The 22,212-nt window shown below is 33.5% G+C and overlaps 1 protein-coding gene across 1 annotated transcript in view; it reads left to right on the top strand.

Moving 5' to 3' along the window:
• The window catches only part of Dok6 (docking protein 6), a 411,556-nt gene that overhangs the window by 254,276 nt on the left and 135,068 nt on the right, over positions 1–22,212 (top strand). Inside the window, exon 5 of the mRNA XM_028768962.1 lies at positions 3,952–4,141. Coding sequence (XP_028624795.1) covers positions 3,952–4,141 — 190 coding nt within the window. The remainder of the gene's footprint in view (positions 1–3,951; positions 4,142–22,212) is intronic.

Raw genomic sequence — 22,212 nt, 5'->3', positions numbered from 1 at the left:
TAATGAAAAGAACATATTTTTGAAAAAAGATACTGGATTAGCATCTAACAAACATTTCTCAAATTTACTTTAGCAAAGCTAAACTAGTGGTAGCACCATGCTCTCAAAAAAAAAAAAAAAACCACTTGATTTAGCTACATGCTAAGTATATACAATTTAGATAAAAACTTCAAAAACATCTTTTTGAAAATACTATTTGCCAGGCAGTGGTGGCACACACCTGTAATCCCAGCACTTGGGAAGCAGAGGCAGGCAGATTTCTGAGTTCAAGGCCAGCCTGGTCTACAGAGTGAGTTCCAGGACAACCAGGGCTACACAGAGAAACCCTGTCTTGAAAAACAAGCAAATAAAAACAAAAAAGAAGAAAAGAAAATACTATTTATTATGAAACAAATTTGACTAAATGGATGTGGCTATTTTCCTGTCTGTTACTGTTTTCTATCTGTGTTTTGTATCTCTAGAAAAAAATTGCAATTATCATGGTACTTGGAGAAGAGGTGCAAAGACCAGTACTATCTTTGGACATGGTCTCAAACTGTCTTCTAAATTAGCATGTCTCTATCTGTAGTCTAACACTCAGACTTCATCAATGTATCTATCTATCTATCTATCTATCTATCTATCTATCTATCTATCTATCTATCTATCTATTTATATATTGTTCAGTAGATGATGGTCAATGGAGAAATTCATGACTGGCTACAGAACCATGAATAAGTGATTGTGGAGTGCATAGTCACAAATGGAACATCAATATCAAACGCCCTCCCCAAGCCCTAGGGATTTTAAGAGCTAGATATTCAGAATGACTGAAGTCAAACACCATCTTTGGGACAAGAGAGGAGCACTTCACTTTTATGCTCACATAAGCTGAATTGTCTGTACAAGAAATACATAAGATCAGACCAAGTAACATTGTAGTATGGAGGAAGAAATGGTTCACGAACTCCCTAACAGAAAAAGTTCTGTGGAAGGGAGTCAGTTTTCTTAAAGCTGTTACTCATGGTAATCAACATTCTAGTGTATGACTCCACATTCAGCATTATATAGACAGCACAAATGGTAATGAGGGGCTATTGAAACTTGGAGTGGATCTGAGAGGACCTGTAAAAGAAAAATGTTGAGATGAAAAAATATAATTGTGAGAAATTCTCAAAAAATAAGATAGTATTAAGCTCCCAGGTACTAAACCACCAACCAAAGAGTTCATATGGAGCAACCCACTGCTCCAGCCTCATATGTACCAGAAGATGGCCTTGTGGGACATCAATGGAAGGAGAGTCCCTTGGTCCTGTGAAGGCTCGATGCCCCAGTTTAGGGTAATGCCAGGACTGGGCAGTGGGAGTGGGTGGATGGGTGAGTGCACGGAACACCTTAATAGAAGAAGAGGAGGGGGGATGGGATTGGGGGTTTTCAGAGGGGAAACCAGGAATGGGGATAACATTTGAAATGTAAATAAAGAAAATGTCTAATATACAATTCAAAATATAAAAACAAAATCATTTATAGAAATAAAAAGAAATTATAGAAATTTACTATTTGCCATTGTATATAATTTCTATTAGGGTAGTCAACAATAATAAAAGCAGTATTATTAAAGAGGACTAAATAATTTCCTTCCATTCTACTTATTTACTTCTAATCACTAGCTAGTATCTCTGATTAATTGCTTCTGCAGCCATAAGGTCCACTTCTCTCTACACCTCACAATTAACAAATAAGTATACACTGGTTAGTCTGTACACTGGTTAGATCCATTCAAAATCCGACCAGCTGAGTGACAAAGACTTCATTCCTTCTGTGAAACGACGACCCATTCTGTTGCAGAGTCTGACTAGGATCCTTCACCCAGATCATGTTCCTTGCCCACAACTACCATCATCTGACCAAAACTATTTAATCAAATCCATTTTATAACACCTACTGGACCATTACAAAGGTTGTAACCTTACCCATGTTTAAAAACATGTTTGAGCATGCTTTACTTTTGTGTCTTTGTCTTTGTTGTTTGTTTGATCTCTTTTTGTTTGTTCTGTTGTGAAATGCTCTGGCAAATATATTTGAAGATTAGATTCTATTATATATCTTTGTTACAAAAACTATTTATGTATTAGCATCCTGATATTATTCCTTTAGCTGTCTTCAGATTGAAACTATTGGAAAGGAAATGTAGAGAGGAATATTTTACTTTTCACTTTAAGGGCAGCATTACTCTGTGCACAAAAGATGCCACTGAAATATGATGTGAATCACAGAGACAAATGATAAACTTCATGAAAAGGGACTTGGCCAAGGAAGTATTTTCAACTATTGTATAGATTTCTGAGTTATTGTCAGAGGACTCAAGTATCATTTATATAAAACTGTTACATAAAGCTACATCTTCATAATTTATTGATTGATTTATAATACCACTGAAAATAGAAATATGGTGGATATTTGACTGATGCAATACTAAATATTGATCTTTTAAATGGCTGCATGTTAGAATCATATATAAAATATATGGAATACGTACATATTTGGATATTTTTCAGTGTAGCTAACTAATGAAGCAACAACCTTTCATTTTCAGCACCAATTTTCATTACTATTTCCTTGGAAATATGAAATCCATACATGTATTTGTTCCAGGGGTCACTAATCAAAGTAAAAAACATTATCTTTTGTTTTAAAAATTGTACAACTGGCTAGAAATGTAAGTTATGTGGCAAACAAGGTTCAAGCGTTCATGCTTCAGTTGATCTAACCCACTTGGGATCTGAAAATTCATTGCTTCACAGAATCCCTCCCTGGTATATAATACCTTCCATACAAAGATTCTTATTATCTAAACAATTCACATGCACAGCTGTAGACAGTCAGTATTTAAGAACAAGGAGTTATGATAGATAGGAACATATTCCAGAATGTATCTTCTAAGTGCAGCTGCCTAAGTGTATCTTTCAAAATAATTAATTCAACCACAGTGCTTCTTCAGCATTCTCCACAATTAAGTTTATAACATACAGAGACCCCTCTTCCAGTAATTCTTGAACTTCTTATCATGATGTTATTTTTTCATAATTCTTCCATTTTTCATATCCTCTATTCATTACATATTTTCTTCATTCATATGTCTTGACAGATATTTATCACTTACTATAAACCGTGGAAATGGTGCTAGGAAGCACACTTACTTTATACAGTGCTTTATAGGTTCTTTACTTCCTGGAACTTACAATTTCTTTTTTTCTGAACTAAAGTGAATTCAATGCATTTAAATGGGAATAAAAGGCTGCAGAACTTTGCAATAGCCTTGGAGATGCACAGAAAATTACAAAACAAGGTTTAGAACCACCACATAATAATAGGATTTCAACTGTAAAATATACTGGAATGAACAAAATTATACATTTTTAGTTTGCTTATCAAGGGCATTTCTTAAATTTTGTAGAATGTAGTAATGAACATCTACAATTACCATATGCAGAGTCTGACCAATATTATGATGTTTTTATATGCACAATGAATTGTTTTGCACTGCTTCAGAAATTAGGGTGTCACTCTGATTGTACATTAAATACTTCAGGTCATGAGGTGTCTGATTCAATATTTCTTAAATAAATAATAATTTTTTAAATGTTGTGTTTATGATAATCAACTAACTGTATGAAGAACCAAAGTAAGCACCATTTCAAAAGAGACTCTACTTAGCATTTACCCTGTTTCAATTTAATCATTTTACAATCCTTACTATAGAGCATGTATGCAATATAATTTTGTCCAATAAGAATGAATAGATAAGTGATGATAACTCAGTGAACTTCTTTCTTCATATATATATATATATATATATATATATATTTTTTTTTTTAAAGAAGAGTTAATGTTTTGCAGTGTACATCAACGGTACCAATGACTGTGAGAATGCTTCATTGATTTTTCTCCATACTTTTTGTTTCTTTGTAGAACGATTCAATGTTTATCTTATGCCTACACCCAATCTGGATATTTATGGTGAATGCACAATGCAGATCACTCATGAGAATATCTATCTCTGGGATATCCACAATGCCAAGGTCAAGCTGGTGATGTGGCCTCTTAGCTCACTGAGGAGATATGGTCGGGATTCAACTTGGTTCACCTTCGAATCAGGAAGGTACGTTTCAATTCATTGACAATAGTATAACAGACATTTAACAGTGCGCTGTGAAGGAAATTCTGGCTGCCATTGCCAGGTAGAAGCATTAAGTTATAAAAGGTAAAAGTTAACAAATATAAATTTCTTCCATTTCTTATTAATGATATTGCAGATTAATTACTCCAATCAAAATAATTTCAGACTTACATATGTATATCAAGCTATTTTAATAATATAAGATATTAAATTACTATAATATTAATTTTGACATGTTCCATGCCATAATATTCCTATATAATAAAATGTATCCTTACTTGCAATATTTTTGTGAGTTTATTAAAAGCAAATGATATTAAAATTCAGTTTTAAAATCATTTATGTTTTAAATTTTAGGTTTCAGATGAGTTACACAACTTATTCATCCCAGTATATGCTGGTAACATAAGTGGTAAGGTGAAATTTACACGATGAAATACTACTAAGCTATTAAAAACAAGTTAAGATTCTAAATGACTGATGAAATTTTGGTATAGCCACAATTTTCATTAAAAAAAAAAAAGGGTTGACTTTTTTATCATAACATGTGGATGATGCCCATTAAAGCCCAAAATGAATGGATTGCTCACAACTACAATTTACATACATGGAATTACACATGATACAACCAAATTAACATTTTTAATCCTCAGACCTCCTCGGGAAAATATAAACTTAATCTAAGACTTAAATTTAGGAACTTTTTTCCACATCAGGAATTGAATTCAAAGTTTCAGGCATGTGTGATTGCCCTAGCCAGTGAGCTGTATCTTCAGCTTTGGTTTAAGACTTCTATGTAACAAAATGTTGGTTAATGTATCAGTCTTCCCAGATTTAGATATTACTCAAATGAATTCATATTCTTAAAAAATTATGAATGAAGTACTAATTCATGTGAATCAGCAACTTTAATTCATAACTTTCTCCTTATGAAATGTTTAAGTATTCAGGTGTAGTTAGTTGTGCTTTAATAAAATTCATCATGGGCAGGTTATAGAACTCTTAAAATTTAAAAGCAAAATCTCTAAGCCACAGTTATTTTCCTAGAATGAAGTAATTTTACAGCAAGGAAATATTACACTTTACCATTTGATTTCTCTGAAGAGTCTTAAATTTTGTGTTTACTTAGTAACTCTGAGTTCATGCAACTATGCATTCATCTCTGCCTAGAAGCTTGGGGTACAATAATGATCACAATCTTTATAACAATTGAAAATAAAAATTTTAACATAAAGAATGCTTTTAGAGATATACACTGTTTTGATATTACAACATTATATAGAAGATAATATTTTTAGATAGTCACTCATCAAAAATAAATATTGTTTTGTTTCTTGGTATTTAATTAGTTGAATTCTTTATATATTTTGGATATCAACCATCTGGCATATGTAGGGTTGGTGAAGATATTGTCTCATTTTGCCACTGTTTTGTTCTATTGATGGTGTGCTTTGCCTTAACGAAGCTTTTATGTTTCATGAGGTCCTATTTATTAGCTGTTGTTTTTAGTACCTGAGCTGTTGGCACTCTGTTTGGGAAGTTGTCTCCTATACCAATGCATTTCAGGCTATTTTCAACTTTCTATTCTATGAGATTTCATGAATTTGGTTTTATGTTAAGGTTTTGATCCAGTTGGACTTGAGTTTTGTGCAGGATGGTAAATATATATCTATATGCATTTTCTTACATGTAGACATCCAGTTAGTCAAGAAACATTGGTTGAATATGTTTTTTTTCCAATTGTATGGTTTTAGATTGTTTGTCAAAAATCTAGTATCTGAAGGTATGTGGATTTATTTCTAGGTCTTTGACTTGATTCTGTCAATCAACCTGTCTGTTTTTATGCCAATATCATGTGGTTTTTATTACTATTTCTCTGTACAGCTTGGTATCTAGGGTTGGAACACCTCCAGAAGTTCTTTAATTGTATAGGATTGCTTTAGCTATCTTAGGTTTTTGTTTTTCCTTATGATGCTGAGTATTGTTCTTTTAAAGTCTATAAAAATTTTGTTGAAATTTTGATAGAAATTGCACTGAATAACACAAGTAATATATGGTACACCAAACTAAATAAAAAAAATCTCTACAATGGAGTCTCTCATGTCTGGGAAGCACTTAAAGAAGTGTTCAACATCCTTAGTCTCCAGGGAAATACAAATCAAAATGACTCTGAGATTCCAGTACACACATTTCTGAATGGCTAAATAAAAAACTCAAACTACAGTTCATGCTGGTTATGACGTGGAGCAAGGAGAACACTCCTTCATTGCTGGTGGGAATACCTTATACAACTTCTTTGGAAATCAATCTGGTGGTTTCTCAGAAAATTGGTAATAGTTCTACCTCAAAATCCACCTATGCTGTTCCTGGGTATATACTTAAAATATGTCCAATCATACCACAAGAACATTTGCTCAACTATGTTCATAGTAGCTTTATTCATAATAGCCAGAAATTGGAAATAACCTATATGTCACTCAACAGAAGAATGAAAAAATTGACTTATGCAATGGACTGCTACTCAGCTATTACAAACAAGAACATCATAAAATTTGCAACTGAATAGAACTGGAAAATATCATCCTGAATGAGGTAACCCAGACCCCGAAAGACAGGCATAGTATGTATTTACTTATCAGTGAATATTAGCTGTAGATAACCGTGTTACCATCCACAGACCCAAAGAAGCTAAATAACAAAGAAGACCAAGGAGTCATTAAGAAGGAGAAACACTGCAAATGGGCAGGGGGAGGGAACTATGTTGGAGAGAGCATAGGAGGGGAACAGGAAGAATCAAGTGTGTTAGGGTGGAGAGAGTGAGAATAGGAAGAGAGGACTGGGATTGTGGGGGGCAGAGATCTTGCTGGGACAAACTAGAAACCTAGGACAAGGGAAACTCCCACAAACCTATGAAGATGACGCCTAGAAATAGAGATTAAGGAACCTAAAATGGCCATGTCCTGCAACCTGGTAATAAATTCAATGGAGAGATGGTGATACCAACCTAGCCACAAACCCTTCAAACCACAATTTACCTTGCTTACAAGATGTTCAGGGATAAAGATGGAGCAGAAATTGAGAGAACAAATTGACCAACAAATAATTGGCCTAACTTGAGACACATGCCATGAGAGAGCCAACATCTGACATCATTAATGATACTCCACTATACTTGCAGACAGGAACTTACCATAACTGTCCTCTGAGACAGTTCACTGGGCAACTGATGGAAATAGAATCAGAGACCCACAGTCAAACATTAGGTGGAGCTAGGGAAATCTTGGAGAAGAAGAGGAAGGAGGATTGAAGGAGACAGAAGGATCAAGGACACCACAAGAGAACTTACAAAATCAACTAACCTCAGCCCATAGCAGTTCATAGAGACTGAACAACCAACCAAAAAGCATACATGGGGTGGAAGACCTAGGCCCATTCACAGATGTGCAGCTTTGTATTCATCTAGGATCCCTAATAACTAGAGAAGGGCCTGTCTATGAATCTGTTGCCTGCTCTTGTACTCCTTTCACCTAACTGGGCTGCCTTGTCTAGGCTCAATAGGGGAAGATGTGCATAACCCTTCTGGAACTTGATATACCAAAGTGGGCTCATATTCATAGAAGGCCTTCCCTTCTCTGAGGAGAAAGAGAGATGGTGAGGGAAGAAAGGGTAAATGGGGGAGAGTAGAGGAGTGGAGAGAGAGGGACTGAGAAGAAAAGAGGGAGGGGAAACCATAATTGGTATGTAAAATTAAATAATTAATTGATTAAAAATAAACAATTAAATAAATACTGTTTACTATGAGAGATAAGCTAATAAAGTGTTTAATTCACAAACATGAAAACCTAATTTCAACTCAGGAACACACTTAATAAAAACAAAACACAGAGACAAAAAATATATATAAAGCAAAAACATTCAAAAAACCTTGCCCAACATAATTTCTGCCTACAATTGAAGTAATAATGAGGCAGAGGCAGAGAGATACCTAGGAATCAGTGGTCCCCACATTTAACCTAATTGGTTTGTCACTGCCAGTGAAAGACATTGTCTCAAAGGAGATCAATGATTTCAGAATGATGCCCAAATTTGCCCACTGGCATCTGCACACAACCCCTCAATTGGGAGGAAGAGGGAAAGAGTAACATTTGAACTTGTATGCAAAGGAACATCAACACATAAACACATATAGACACATGCCTAAAGACTCTTGCTGAGCATAAAGGTTCACACCTGCAATCTCATCTCTCAAGAGGCAATTGAATCTCTGAATTCCAGGCCAATTTAGTGTGGATAGTGAGTCAGAGGCCAGCAAGAGCTAAAATACAAACAAACAAACAAACAAACCTGAAATATTTCCTAGAATTATTGGATTGGTTTTCCTCTTTTTTTTCCTATCCCTATCTTCCTACTTACTGCATGTCCTGTTCTGTAATTATCAGTTCTACCTTTAATATGTTCAAGCTTTAAAGTTAACATCCAAAGCTCCAAACCAGACTACATTCTTGGCATCATGTTTTAAACTTACTTCTATGACCTTGGCTATTTTAATAGTATTAAAATGCATGAAGACACATTAACACATTAGAATAGATAAGGTTTATACTCTCCAAATATTCACTGTGCTGTTAAAATATCAGTTTTGTTTTTGCTGTTTGCCATAATAACACTGTAAAAAGGAACATTAAATTACTGAAAATTCATGTGCATATCCATGTCTTGATGAGTCTTGGGGTTTAGAGAGACTTGGATTTTAATTGATTACTGCTTTCTTTCTCACCATTTAGGCTGGGCCATTTTCCAATGACAGTGCTGGGTTTTCTTCTTTACATTAGGGGACTTGTGTTCTCCTATATGCGTCTGAAGAAACTGAGTAAGTTAGTGGTCATCCAAGCTGCAAATAGCACGGTAGTGATATAAAACTGGTATAGATAAAATAATTAAAAAAAAACTCTTCCTCAGAAAGCTTATAGTGTGCCCGTGGCTAATCTCTTAGGAATTTTCTAGCTCATCTTGAAGAATTCTTATCAATAAAAATATTAAATTCTACTAGGTTACACTCTTGGCCTAAACCACAAGAAATTTAGGTAGAAACAAGCCAGATACAACATGTGGGAGAACATCTGCTTTTAAAAGCCCAACAGATAGATCTGAATATTCTAGAAATAAAATACAGAGTTTCCTATGTAGGATAATTGTAAAAATATGACTGTTGCAAAAGGACATTGAGAATAATTCAAAGGGAAATACTGAATGACTGCCCTTATTATAACGGATGCTCAGAGCATAACTTTGGGTGAGTAGTTTCTCTGCCATTCAAGACTCAGTGGGATGTATAAAAATTCTTTGATGTAAGATGTGTATTTCTTTGAGATGAGGTTTTTGATGTCATAGTGTTGTCTATGGTGAAATCAGATTATTAAACAATGAAAATATGTTTATATGACTATAATATATAGAAAACAAGTAAGGTAATTTCCCATTATATTAAACAAGATGTGGCTAGTCTAACTGTACAACCTCAAGTCAAAAACCTGAACTCAACTTGAACTTGCATCTACAGATGGCACTGTGTCCTCCCAAAATTATGTTGAAGCCCTCACCCTCAAGGTAATCATGTTTGTGGAGCCCTTGGGAGATATTTAGGTTAAGATAAGATCATAAAGATAGGTCAGCCATTATAACAGCATCTACATTTAGATACAGGAGCTGGAGAGATTGTTCAGAAGCCAAGAACCCATGATGATCTTCCAGGAGCCCTGAGTTCAATCTCCAGGACCCATGTCAGATGACTCATAGCCTGCTGTGTCCACAGCTCTGTTGGGATCTGACACCTCTGGCCTCTATTATGTCACATAACCACACAGAGGAATATAACTAAAAATAAATCCTAAATATTAAAAATAAAGAAGAGACTCTAGAAACCTTCCTCAACATAATCTCCCCTGGCATCTAAAGACACAGCAAGAAGGCATTCATTTCATTCCAAGTAAAAACTATACTACATGCATATTGATCTTGAGCTTTCAGAACTCTGAGATGATAAATTTCTGCAGCTTAATCCATTCCCAGCCTAGAGGTGGACAGCACCAAACGCAGGATTTAGGCCCTAGATTTGATAAGCACAGAGAAAGTATGATTTCAGTTTCCCTAATCTTAATTAGCTATTTTAATTTCCTGATGCCTTAACTTTCCTATTGTGATTGCATATAACCTGAAGTTTTGAGCTAAAATAACTTTCTATTCTCTCCCTAAGACTCTCTCTTTTACTGCAACAAAAATAAGCACTGACATAAATGTATAATTTAAAACTATGAACTCACAGAAGAAATATAAAAGAATTTTAACTTAGTCATAAAGATTATGACAAGGATTTTTTAAATACTAAAATAAGGCAAAATCTATGAGGAATACATTGATTAATTTTGGGTCATCAAAGCTAAAATGTTATGTTTTTCTGAAGACATCCTAGACAAAATAAAAAGGCAAGCCAGGGCCAGAGTAAAAGAAATCTAATCATATCCTTACGGCAAAATTATAAGCATTCAAAATTTCTGAACAGCTTTTTACAGCCCTTAATTAAAAGACAAATAGCCCATTCATAAATGGGCCAAACATGTCTATTTGTAACAGAAGCTATAGTGATACTCTGAAAAACACATGTAGAAAATATGACCAACAAAATTGAAAACCAGGAATGGTAAACTAAAACAAAGCTCCATTGCATTCCACCTTGCCAACAAACAAAATACCAGTATATTCAATTCTTATACTCTTGGTAATGTGAATGAAACTGGCGTAGGATTTATAGAAATACTTTGACAGTTTTCATGTACACCATATGACAGAAAAATTTTATTGTGACAAATTTATTTTTAAAAGAATATTCATATCTAGATGCTCATAGTTGCTTTTTACATGATAGTCAAAATGGAAACAATAAAATTTGCAACAATTTGACTGGATACAAAAATCATAGTAGTGTTATTCAATATAATATCTCTTTCGAAAACTCTACAAAGTCTAAGCCAAGGAATGGCATTCTAAACAACACATATGAGTACATTATTACAAAATTCTATTAATTATATTAATTTATATGGACAGGAAGATAGAAAGTTTGGGGTGCACAATGTACAAAGAAATTTTCCAGGTAATTAGACTACACTATGTCATGAAATGCTAAATGTTTTCACTATTAAAAATTATGATTTCATGTTATGGATTAATTAATTAGTTCTTTTTATCCATTTCATGCCATATGTATGTCTCCTGTAAGACATAATATGGTCCATATATTTTTATTTTTTACTAATATCCATTTTACAAAATGATTGGCTTAAATAAGCTGTTTTAAACATGCATAGAATATTTCACTCATACTTACCCCCCTTACTCTGTCTACTGTTCCCTTTCTTCACCTCTCACTAGTCCTCTTCATTTTTCCACATGATTTACTTTGTATTTTAATAATTTAAAAATATTTGTCTACATATAAATAAATATATGATATTTGTATTTCTCAGTCCAGTTTATTTCACTTAACACAATGATTTCCAGTTCTATTTTTACAAATAGTATAATTGTATTCTTCTTTACGCTTTACTATATGTCGTGTGTGTGTGTATGTGTGTGTGTGTGTGTCTGTGTGTCTGTGTGTATCCGTGTCTGTATCTATGTCTGTGTATAGCTATATGTATATATGTATATACTGTATTCTTAATTTTTTTGTTCATTAGCATCTACGATGATTTCATAACTTGGCAATAACTAACATAGTAAAAGTACAGGTGTGTAGGTGTTTATAGTACCCTGACTTATATTCCCTTAGGTATATTTTCTGGAGTGGCATAGCTTGGCCCTCTGGAAATTCTAGTTTTATTTTTTTAAAAAAACTTCACACTGATTTCCACACTATTTCCACACATTACATTCTAATTCACAGTATAGATAATTTTTCCACATCTTTAATTCATTTGTTGTTTCTTTCTTTGATAATAGTAATTCTGATGGAGGAATAGAATCTCAATGTATTTTTGATATTGATTTTTCTATGACTAATACTATTGGAAACTATTTTGTGCCTTTTCTTTATCATTTAGAATTATTTTGAGAATTTTTATCTCAATTCATATGCTCTCTTATAAAAGCATTAAGAGTAGTCTATTTTTGCTTTCTTTTTATCTGATAAAACACTAACAAAAACCAATTGAAGAGAGAAAAATATTTATTTCAGCTTAAATTTCATATCATAGTATAACGTTGGTGGAAGCCAAGACAGGAACACAAGCAGGAACCTAGTAGTGATACCTGAAACAGAGACCTTAGAATAACAATTCTTTAAAGACTTTTTTCAGCTATATTTCTTATACAGACCAGGCCTGCCTGCAAACAGATAGCTTTGTGTGGGTTTTCTCAAATCAATCAGCAACTAAAAAAAAAAATGCCCAAAAGCATGCCCATAAGCCAATCTGATGGAGGTAATTGTTCCACTGAGATTCCCTCTCCCCAGATATGTCCAGGTTTGTATCAAGTTGACAAAGCTTGGATATACCTGAAAAGAAGGTATTCCACCCTTTGTTAACTTTGTCATACAAACTTATCATTATAAGCTGTAACCTTTTCATTTCTTATCCTTAGAGATCTCGTGTTAATATTACAGTTGAAAACAGTTCAGTTTTAAAAGTCACACAGACTTCAAAATTTTTAATATTTATAAATTCAAGACATCTCTAAGACTTCAATCTTTTTTACTGTTGCTCTTGTAAAATAAAAAATGAACTAAATGCTTTCCTTCACAGTGCTAAGCCTCAGCTACTCTCTATTATCCTTTCAAAGAGAGTATCATATAGACGATTCTGAAACATTACTAATGTTGTCTTCCAGCTTTACCTTTGTTGAAAATTATGATATTTTTAACTAAATAGTTCATATTTGCACATAATTATAGGCAAACTGCATCACAAACTTCCTCATGTGGAAACCTATGAAGAAAGGAAGTAGGAAAAGGTTTATTGCTTCCATTTTATACTTTCATGCTGTTTGAATATTTGGTAATGAGATTTTATAATAAAATACCTTATCTGAAAGAATGTGGCTAAAGAATAGAGAAAAATCTGTGTTATTCAATGAACTAGGTATCATAAGGTACTAGATCTGGCCAGACTGCCATTCATACAAATATTTATCATACATTTTGCTTAATATGATATTGAAAACATTTACAATCAAGATTATAATAGCAGTGTGCTGTCTGAACATGAAACTATGCTCATTATTAATTCCACATAAGATATTTTTAATGAACTTTAATAAATAATATCACCAAAACCATTTATGGAAAGAATTTAAAATTCTGATTATCTCCTTAACAGGGAATTTAAAAAGAACTACAGGGTCAAAACATAAGAAATTTGTAAAGGTTCTTTACAATATAGAACATTATATACAAGGAAAGTAATATATACTGATATACCTGCTAATAGTGCAAAGAGAGAGTACTCATGAATGCATGTACTAACATGGAGATTCAAGGTCTTTCTTTTCTTATAGAACCTTTTGACATCTCATTTTTTTATTTTTATTTTTTCCTTTACTTGTCTTTGATGTTGGATATTTGTCTTTTTGTATATAGTTAATTTCTATTTTTTGTTTCAAGATTGAGATGCTGATCATAGATTTGTATGTCTCTTCTGCTTAAAAAGAAACAAGGCAGGGAGGCTTAATACATGTTTAACTAACAGAAATAGACATTGGGACATTGTATTCCATGGCAGATGAGGCTGGAGATTTTCTAGGGAGCAAATCTGAGTGTGAGCACACACATGCATGTGTGTATGTGTGTGTGTGTATCTGTGTGTAATAAAATTGAATAAGTCAAAGTGCTCTTCTCAGAGACATCCTTTGTAAAACATACTAATTGATATTATTGTGCTACTAAGTCATGAAAATCAATGATCTGCATGGTATTCGATCATTGATCCTGGTGAGATAGCTTAGCTCATTCGCCCTTTATGGTTATAGTCATACATCCTGAGCCTCAGGATGCACATGCCCTCGTGAAGACTGCTGAAGGGAAACAAAGATAGAAAACTGTTCCCTTGGAAAGACACAGCATTAGAGAGTTGTGTTCATTCACATTCTCAAAACAGCTTGGAGCAATTGCTCTTTCACCAAGATTGTAACTTTGAATTTTAAGAGCAAAAGAACCAACCAATTTTCCATGCAAGCTTGTTTTCCAAAAATATCGCAAATTCACCAGACCTGCAGAATAAGTCACAGGCCTCTTGATTATGCTCAATTTCTTCCTATGGAAGACAACATTACTTTGCGAACTGCTGATGTTGCAATTTCACTTCACATAGCCGCATAAATAAGGGAAGCAAAAATCCAAATGAGTGGCATGCCTGAATGACAAATCCCAAGCAAATCTAAACCATATTTTATAAATTATTGCTCAAAATATACTCTCTCTTACTGAATGCAATATTTAACACAATAAAATTGGTGTTTCAGATAGATGTCTCACTAACTTTGATAATATCTGCATTTAGAACCCTAGAGAAAATTTTTAACAATTAGAAATGAGATAAAAATGAAAAAATACTGCAGTGTTTGATGCTTTGAAGAGGTAGTTAATGAAAACAAATGGTATATGTATATAATTCACAATCTCATTATCCCATAGACAGAATTAACTTATCTCTAAACTTTTTATATTAGACGTATAAGGAGAGAAAGCCTGCCTTCCCTAATCAACTTCCAGGTATAGTAGTTCAAGGAAAGTTAAAAGAAAAAGAATTTAAACATGATGTGAGATAGTTAAAGAAGTGTAATACACAAATGTATACGTTTTATTGTGTATAATTCATTGTACATATTGAGGTCCTACTTATCTGAAAATCTTAAAGTTCCAGTATTTTGAACATTTCAGATTTAATTGTTTGAGTATTTGGAAAGTATAAATTTTAAATTACCTGACAATTCCTAGTCCAATTTTTCTAAACAAACCCAGAATCATCCCCACTGTTTCTTGTTATTTCTCTCAAAATAAAAGCTTCCAAAGAGTATTAATGTGATTGTTTTATTTATAAAAATAAAGGGAGACTATCTGAATTATTGATTCCCATTCAGTAAATACTGTACTTTGATACATTTTATATCCAGCAAATGATATTTTAGACAGTAAAAAGGGTGGGTAAGGTAATAAGGTTCTAATTAACCTGAGAACAGTTTAACTTTGTATTTGTAAATGGCATCAGCAATGTGATTGGCATCCCTGGCAGGAAAAATCAATAACAATTCAAGACACCTCTAATAGCAAAAAAACAAAGCAACCCAAGCTTCAGAAATGACAGCATGTAAAACTATGTGCCACTATTCAATGGATGGACTACCTAGTATGTTGTATTATTCTTCTGGTTGGCATGAGTAGTGACCATATACTACATGGGAGGATCAGACTAGAACTTCAAATGTCTCCCTATTGATTTTTTATTCCCATGAGTCTAGAAATCACTGTTTTGACTTAATGACTATTAGCAAAGTTTAGGAACTTTCTGAAGGAAAATTAAAAAGCCTAAAAGGAAGAACAAAACTGTCACTGTGATCCCCATAGACCAATTAATGAAAAGCAATTCACACTAAAGCATGTGTGGGTTCAATAAAAATGTATTGAACTTTAGAGTTAATGGAGCAAAATTAAGATCAGAGACTTCATTTTGTGATAAGAATGGTTTCCTAAGGCATTTAATTAATGCTTTATCCTATGGGGAAAAAATTAGTTCTATTATCATAGCAAGAGATTTACCAAATTAGATACTCTAAAAAAAAAAAAAGTTCAATGTTTCTAAATGGCTTTGTCTAACATACTCCTTTTGTTATGATTTTCTTTCAAATCACATCCCTCCTCAATCCTGTTTCCTATATACTATGTGATTAACCCAACTAGATGCCATGATTTGTTTTTTGTGAAATAAAACACTTGACTTATTTTCTGAACTGTTGCTATTCATTCAGTAGCGATGAATGATGAGAACTAGAGAAGTAAAGATGAAAGCACACATACTGGCCTTATTTACCTCAAGGAAGAATAGAGATGAGTATATGAGTAGCTACAGTCTAATGTCAAAACAGCAATAAGAAAAATTCCATGAGGTTTACATATCAATAAAAAAAATAAGAGCGTAAATTATGCAATGTGTTTAAAAACCATGGTGATTCTAACATAGTATTTAATGACTGAACACAGTAAAAGTATCTCTCAATCATATTATTGCAGTACATGTCTAAAACAAGTTGCCAGGACATATGGATTAAAAAGCTGTATCTGTTACAATCATGAAATTCAAACAAATCAGATCAACTCAGCTGACAAAGCAGGGTAAGAGGAGAAGAAAAGTCTCTAGTAGGTGTTTTGGACTAAATTATGTGTCTCTACAATTCATATGTAAAAACGTCCTCAGTATCATCACAGTGGAGATGAAGCCATTACAACATAAATTAAGTTACATAAGGTTGTGATCCAATAGGATTTATGATTATTTATATACAAAGAGACAAAGAAAGAGATCCCTCTCCTCTTCTACCTCTCTACAGGATGCATAAGAAAATCCAGGTGAAGAAAAAGAAACTCACAACCCACCAGCAAAGTAAAAGCTTGAATCAGAACCCAACCATGCTGGCTACTGATTTCAGACTTCTATAGAACTGTGTGAAAACAAATTTCTATGGTCTAGAATCCATAATCTTTGGCATTTTGTTATAGTATCCTGAAATAACTAACACAAATTATTTAAATATTCTGGCACACAGCTAATACATGTGACTTCTCCTTTGAATAGTTCACTATCTGGAATTTGCCTCACCCACCTCCCTCTAACTGTGAGGGAGTGAGGAAACATGGACAGTGTGTAGAATATTTGGTACTCATCAATGCCTCTGCCACAACCATATCTCTGATAAGAAAAAAAAATCCATTTTCCATGCAACCTTCATGTCAATTCCTCCATAAGAGCTTGAACCTCTCAAAAGTTCACACTTTCAGATTGTATGTGAGAGTTTAGTCTGTAGGAAATTTATAATGTAGGCAACAACAGCTGGACAAATCAGAAGAATGATTCCATATGAATGATCATCTTTCTGCCTCCACCTAGCCTATGAAATGAGCAGTAGTTTAAGAGAGAAAAGGAGCCTTCACTGCAAAATACTCCCTTAAGAAAGAAAAGATTAAAAGTCACCTCAGAAAAAATGCTCAGTGGACATCCCAAGAATCTGACCCTGAGATCTAACAATGAAAGAAATTAGACTCAAAAAGTAACCCAATTTAAAAAATGGGGTACAGTGCTAAAGAGAAATTTTCAACTGAGGATTCTCGAATGGCTGCGAAGCACTTAAAGCAATGCTTGCATAAGAAATAAGCCTGCCTGGAATGCCTTATAGACTCCATATCCAGTATAAACTTTATTTCCAGCTTACATACTAAGTGGTTGCCTCTCTCTACATTGTCTTTTATACTTGATCTTACACTTAATAGGGTTACTGACAACCATTTTGCCCCAAATTTTTATGGACCTAAAATATTGCCTTTGATTATTTTATTTTTTGTTAATACACATGTGTATATAGGTTATATTACACAAATAGATATATTCCTAAATATATAAATACACTTTACTCAGTCTGTATAATGTTACTTTTGTACATGATTCCAGGACTGACCATTTGGTATTAGATAACTAGTTGATATGTTCTTTGCTGGGGAAGAATATCTCCTGTTCTCATTATTCTTTAGTTGCCTGAGTTGTTTGTGTAGGATTGAGTCCTCCTGGGATTTCACTTTCCTCCATTAGCTTATCAATTGATATCATTTATATTCAACTCTTGTTTAGGCTTTAGGTTCAATGTATGTGAGGGGCACTTAACAGATATAGCTTCCAACATTTCTAGTAGAATCAGTCTTACAGTAAACTCAATTGTCCTCTGGCTCTTAGCTGTTTTTACCCTCTTCCACAATGATAAATAAAATTTATTTATCATTGAGCCTTAAATGCAGGGATGTTTTGTAGATATATGATATTTGACTGGGATCAACAACTCTCCATATTGACTGGTTTGGTTGTAGATTTCTATAATGATCTTCATCTGGTGCAAAGAGGAGTTTCCTGCATGAGTTGTAGTACTGTTCTTCTCTGTGTATATTATGCCAGATATTCAAGCTGTAGTTTGAGAATGTTCTGGTTTAATAAAGTGGTGTTTGCAGGTTCTTTTTAAAGATCCAAAACTTCACTCACTCTGAGTAGTTGAGTGGATTTCTGGTTCTAGCATGATTTTCCTCTTGTCTGAGCAGTTCTTAAATTCAATGATAAAACTGAGAGGAAGAATAGACCTTTCATGGGAAAAAGTATAACAACTGGTTATCTAATACCAAATGGTCATCCCTAAAAACATATACATGCAAATAACACTTTATAGACAGAGCAGGTTGATTTACATATATAGGAATGTGTGTGTTAATATGTGTTTGTATAATATACTTCCTCAGTTTTCATTATTTGAGGCTTATAAATAGGGCTGTCCGCATTGCGAATTAAATCACAGTTATATGATGATATATATGTATATACATACACACAGACATTTATGTATGTAATAGCAATTTTAAAAAGAAAAGCCATGAAATTAAGAGTGAGTAGGGTTATATGAAAAGGCTTAAAGGGAGGAAAGGCAGGAGAAATTATATTATAATCTCCCAAAAATTATGATTTAAAATGAGCTGGAATTTTTTAATTTAAAGAGAGAATGGCTTGGAGATAGAGTGCCTGGGAACTCACAAAAAAATGAACAGCTTGGTCTGTGCATGGATGTTCTACTTTGCTGGGTGATTTGGTTTGTTTGATTGTTGCTTCTCATGTTTTGTTGCTGCTACTGCTGCTACTACTGCTACTGCTGCTGCTGTTCCTGCTATGATTTAGAGTAAAGAGCAAAAGCAGCAGAGATAATATATGAAAAGGCAGATTAAAGTCAGAACCAAGTGGCTTTTAGACAAAAGAACTCAGTCTTTATCTTATAGCCAGCAGGGAGTTTTTTCTTAAGGCAAGCAAATAAACACAGATTTAAATTTTAGATATATCTTTCTGATGACTTTTTAGTGGATATCTTAATATGGATCTTGTAGGTAGGTTAATAATTTCAAATAAATGGCACTCCCAGGTCAATGTTCTCACAGCAATCATAATGTTTCTCAGAAGATAAACAAGCCAGACAACTCAGGAGACTTGTGTATCTGTTACTTATACTCTGTGTGAGCTCGCTTTATCCCATTAACCTTTCTGGGGCTTGATTTTCTCATCCATAAGAACTTGAGAAAAATATATTTACTTTTTCACCTTGTGTGCTGATTTGAGGTACAAGTAATGGGCTCTAAAACAAGTTTTTGAAAGTCACTATAAGTAGCACAAATAGATCTACTTAAATCCGGCAGATGCATATACATATGTCCACCAGTAGAGGCTTATCTGAGGAATCAAGAAGGATGCCTTTGAAAACAATGGGATATGCCATCTATAGACATCTCAAAAGACACATGTGGCTTGAACACAGTTACATAGAGGGGCTTTCTCTCGAAAAGTAATCACTGCATAAAGGCAATGTATTTCTATTTCTGTAATGGTTTAGACCACTTAACAAAACTTTTGTATAAAAACCTTTCCTAAGTAAGCTAATATCATATATCTGTGATTTAGTTCACAATGGTGATAGCCCTATATACAATCCTTGACTGATGAAAAGTGAGGAAGGAACACATTAGTTTTAATTAAATATGCATAGCCTTGTCAAAATGCCACATAAATGAATTTAATTTAGTCTCTAATTAATCAGATAAATGAACTTATCATTAACTCTAAAGATGTTTTCTTCATTGTGTTAGTTTTCTATTCAAATTAACAGGTTGATAAATACATACTCAAACAATGTAGGTAATTTTTAATATAAATGTTAAAACTCACACTAAGATATAAAAGGTGAATCAAAATCAAACCTATTTCTGTTTTTATAAAGTTAATTTCTCTTTATATTGAATAAATTCTAGGCTAAGAATAGAAATTCACCCTGAATGATCACAGTAGCATATAATTCAAAAAGTATATCTTAAGGCTTCAATGACATGAGAGTAGAAGAGTTAGCTCTGTCCCCTCACTAGCTGTAAAACTTAGAAGAGCAGGCCCTGCATTTTGCCTGGACAACAGAGTGGAGCTAGCTCTCATGGTGAAAATATCTTAAAGAATGCTACAAGTATTATTTAATAAGTTAGTAACATATGCTTCCTGAAATTCTGCCCAATCTGCTTTAATTTAATAACTGTTTATCCAATTAAAGTGCAAAGTTTACATCTTTCACTTGATCATTTCTAATTAATTACTAATAGTGGCAAATAACAATTAATTTTATACTATGTGCAAGAACAGTAACAAATTGACTAAAACAAATTGCTAGTTCCTCAACCTAGTACTGACCTTAATACTTGCATGTAATTTAAATGATATAAAAGCAAAAAGGGAAGAGGAGGGATGGGATAGGGGATAATGGGGGTGGGATGGGGAAAGCAGATAACATCTGAAATGTGAATAAATAAAATATCAAATAAAAAGAAAGAAAGAAAGAAAAAGAAAGAAAGAAAGAAAGAAAGAAAGAAAGAAAGAAAGAAAGAAAGATCATGAAATTGATCATGGGACTCTGTTTATTGTCCTGCTTGTTCTTTGACTATCTGGGTTTATTGTCCTGCTTGCTCCTTGACTATTTCCATCTATCGTATTACTAGTTCCTCAACCTATAACTGACCTTAATACTTGCATGTAATTTAAATGGCATAAAAGCCTAAAAGGAGGAAGAGGGATGGAATAGAAGCTTAATGGGTGAAGGGAATGGGGAAAGGGGATAACATCTGAAATGCAAATTAATAAAATATCAAAAAAACAGGTTAGAAGTACTAGAAACAAAATTTTTCTGGCCTTTGGTCCTTGATGAGCTCTGGAATTTAACCTATTCATGTGAGCCATATTTGTTTAAAGTCAAAACAAATACAGCAATGTTGGAACATGTTTAAAACACAATAAATATTGTTCATCCCAAATGATGTAAGCTACAATTTAAAATAAAATAGAAAGTCTCATTTTAACTTTCAATTAAAGTCAGGATAAATGAACTTTTGAGATAGTAAGGATCATAGTAAAGTAGGGTATTAAAAACAATCCAGTCCTCTTCATGCCTGACGCATACTTTTTGTTCTAGCTTAAGTTTTAGATTCCTGCCTGTAATTACTTCTTTGTTCTAGCCTAATGTAAGAATCTTGCCTACATTCCATTTCCTAGTCCTTGGCCTATGTCAGATTCCTTCCAGGCAGCCTATTTCCTTGTCCTTGACCAATTCAAGATTCCTGCCAGGCAGCTCTGATAGCTCTCCACATCTCCCCCATTTTTATTGCATAAATCAGACTGAGTCTATCTTAGGTTGTTCTGACAAGAATGCCTTCCTTACCCGTTGTGGAATATGTATTATCAAAAGCAATGCACTTATGTCTTAGGTTGGTAAGGCTCTGCACAGGGAAGTCCTAGTAAGATCAGAAGGTTTGTTCATCCTGATAAGCCCTTAGAAATAAAGATCACATGAGTGATCACGGGACTCTGTCTATTGTCCTGCATATTCTTTGACTATCTGGATGTATTGTCTTGCTAGTTATTGACTATTAGCATGTACTGTATTGCTAGTTCCTCATCCTAGAACTGAACTTAATACTTGCATGTAATTTAAATGATATAAAAGCAAAAAAGGAGGAGGAGAGATGGGATAGGGGATTAATGGGGGTGGTGAAAGGGGATAACATCTGAAATGTAAATAAATAAAATATCAATTTTTTTTAAAAAAAAGAAAGAAAGAAAGAATGATCACGAAAGTGATCACAGGACTCTGTTTATTGTCCTGCTTGTTCTTTGACTATCTGGGTTTATTGTCTTGCTTGTTCCTTGACTATTTGCATCTATTGTAATGCCAGTTCCTCA

This window comes from Grammomys surdaster, unplaced genomic scaffold (genome assembly GCF_004785775.1).
Source record: "Grammomys surdaster isolate TR1022 unplaced genomic scaffold, NIH_TR_1.0 189, whole genome shotgun sequence".
Classification (NCBI taxonomy): Eukaryota; Metazoa; Chordata; class Mammalia; order Rodentia; family Muridae; genus Grammomys; species Grammomys surdaster.
Note: the sequence above shows the minus strand (reverse complement) of the source record. Positions and strands in the feature narration are given on the sequence as shown.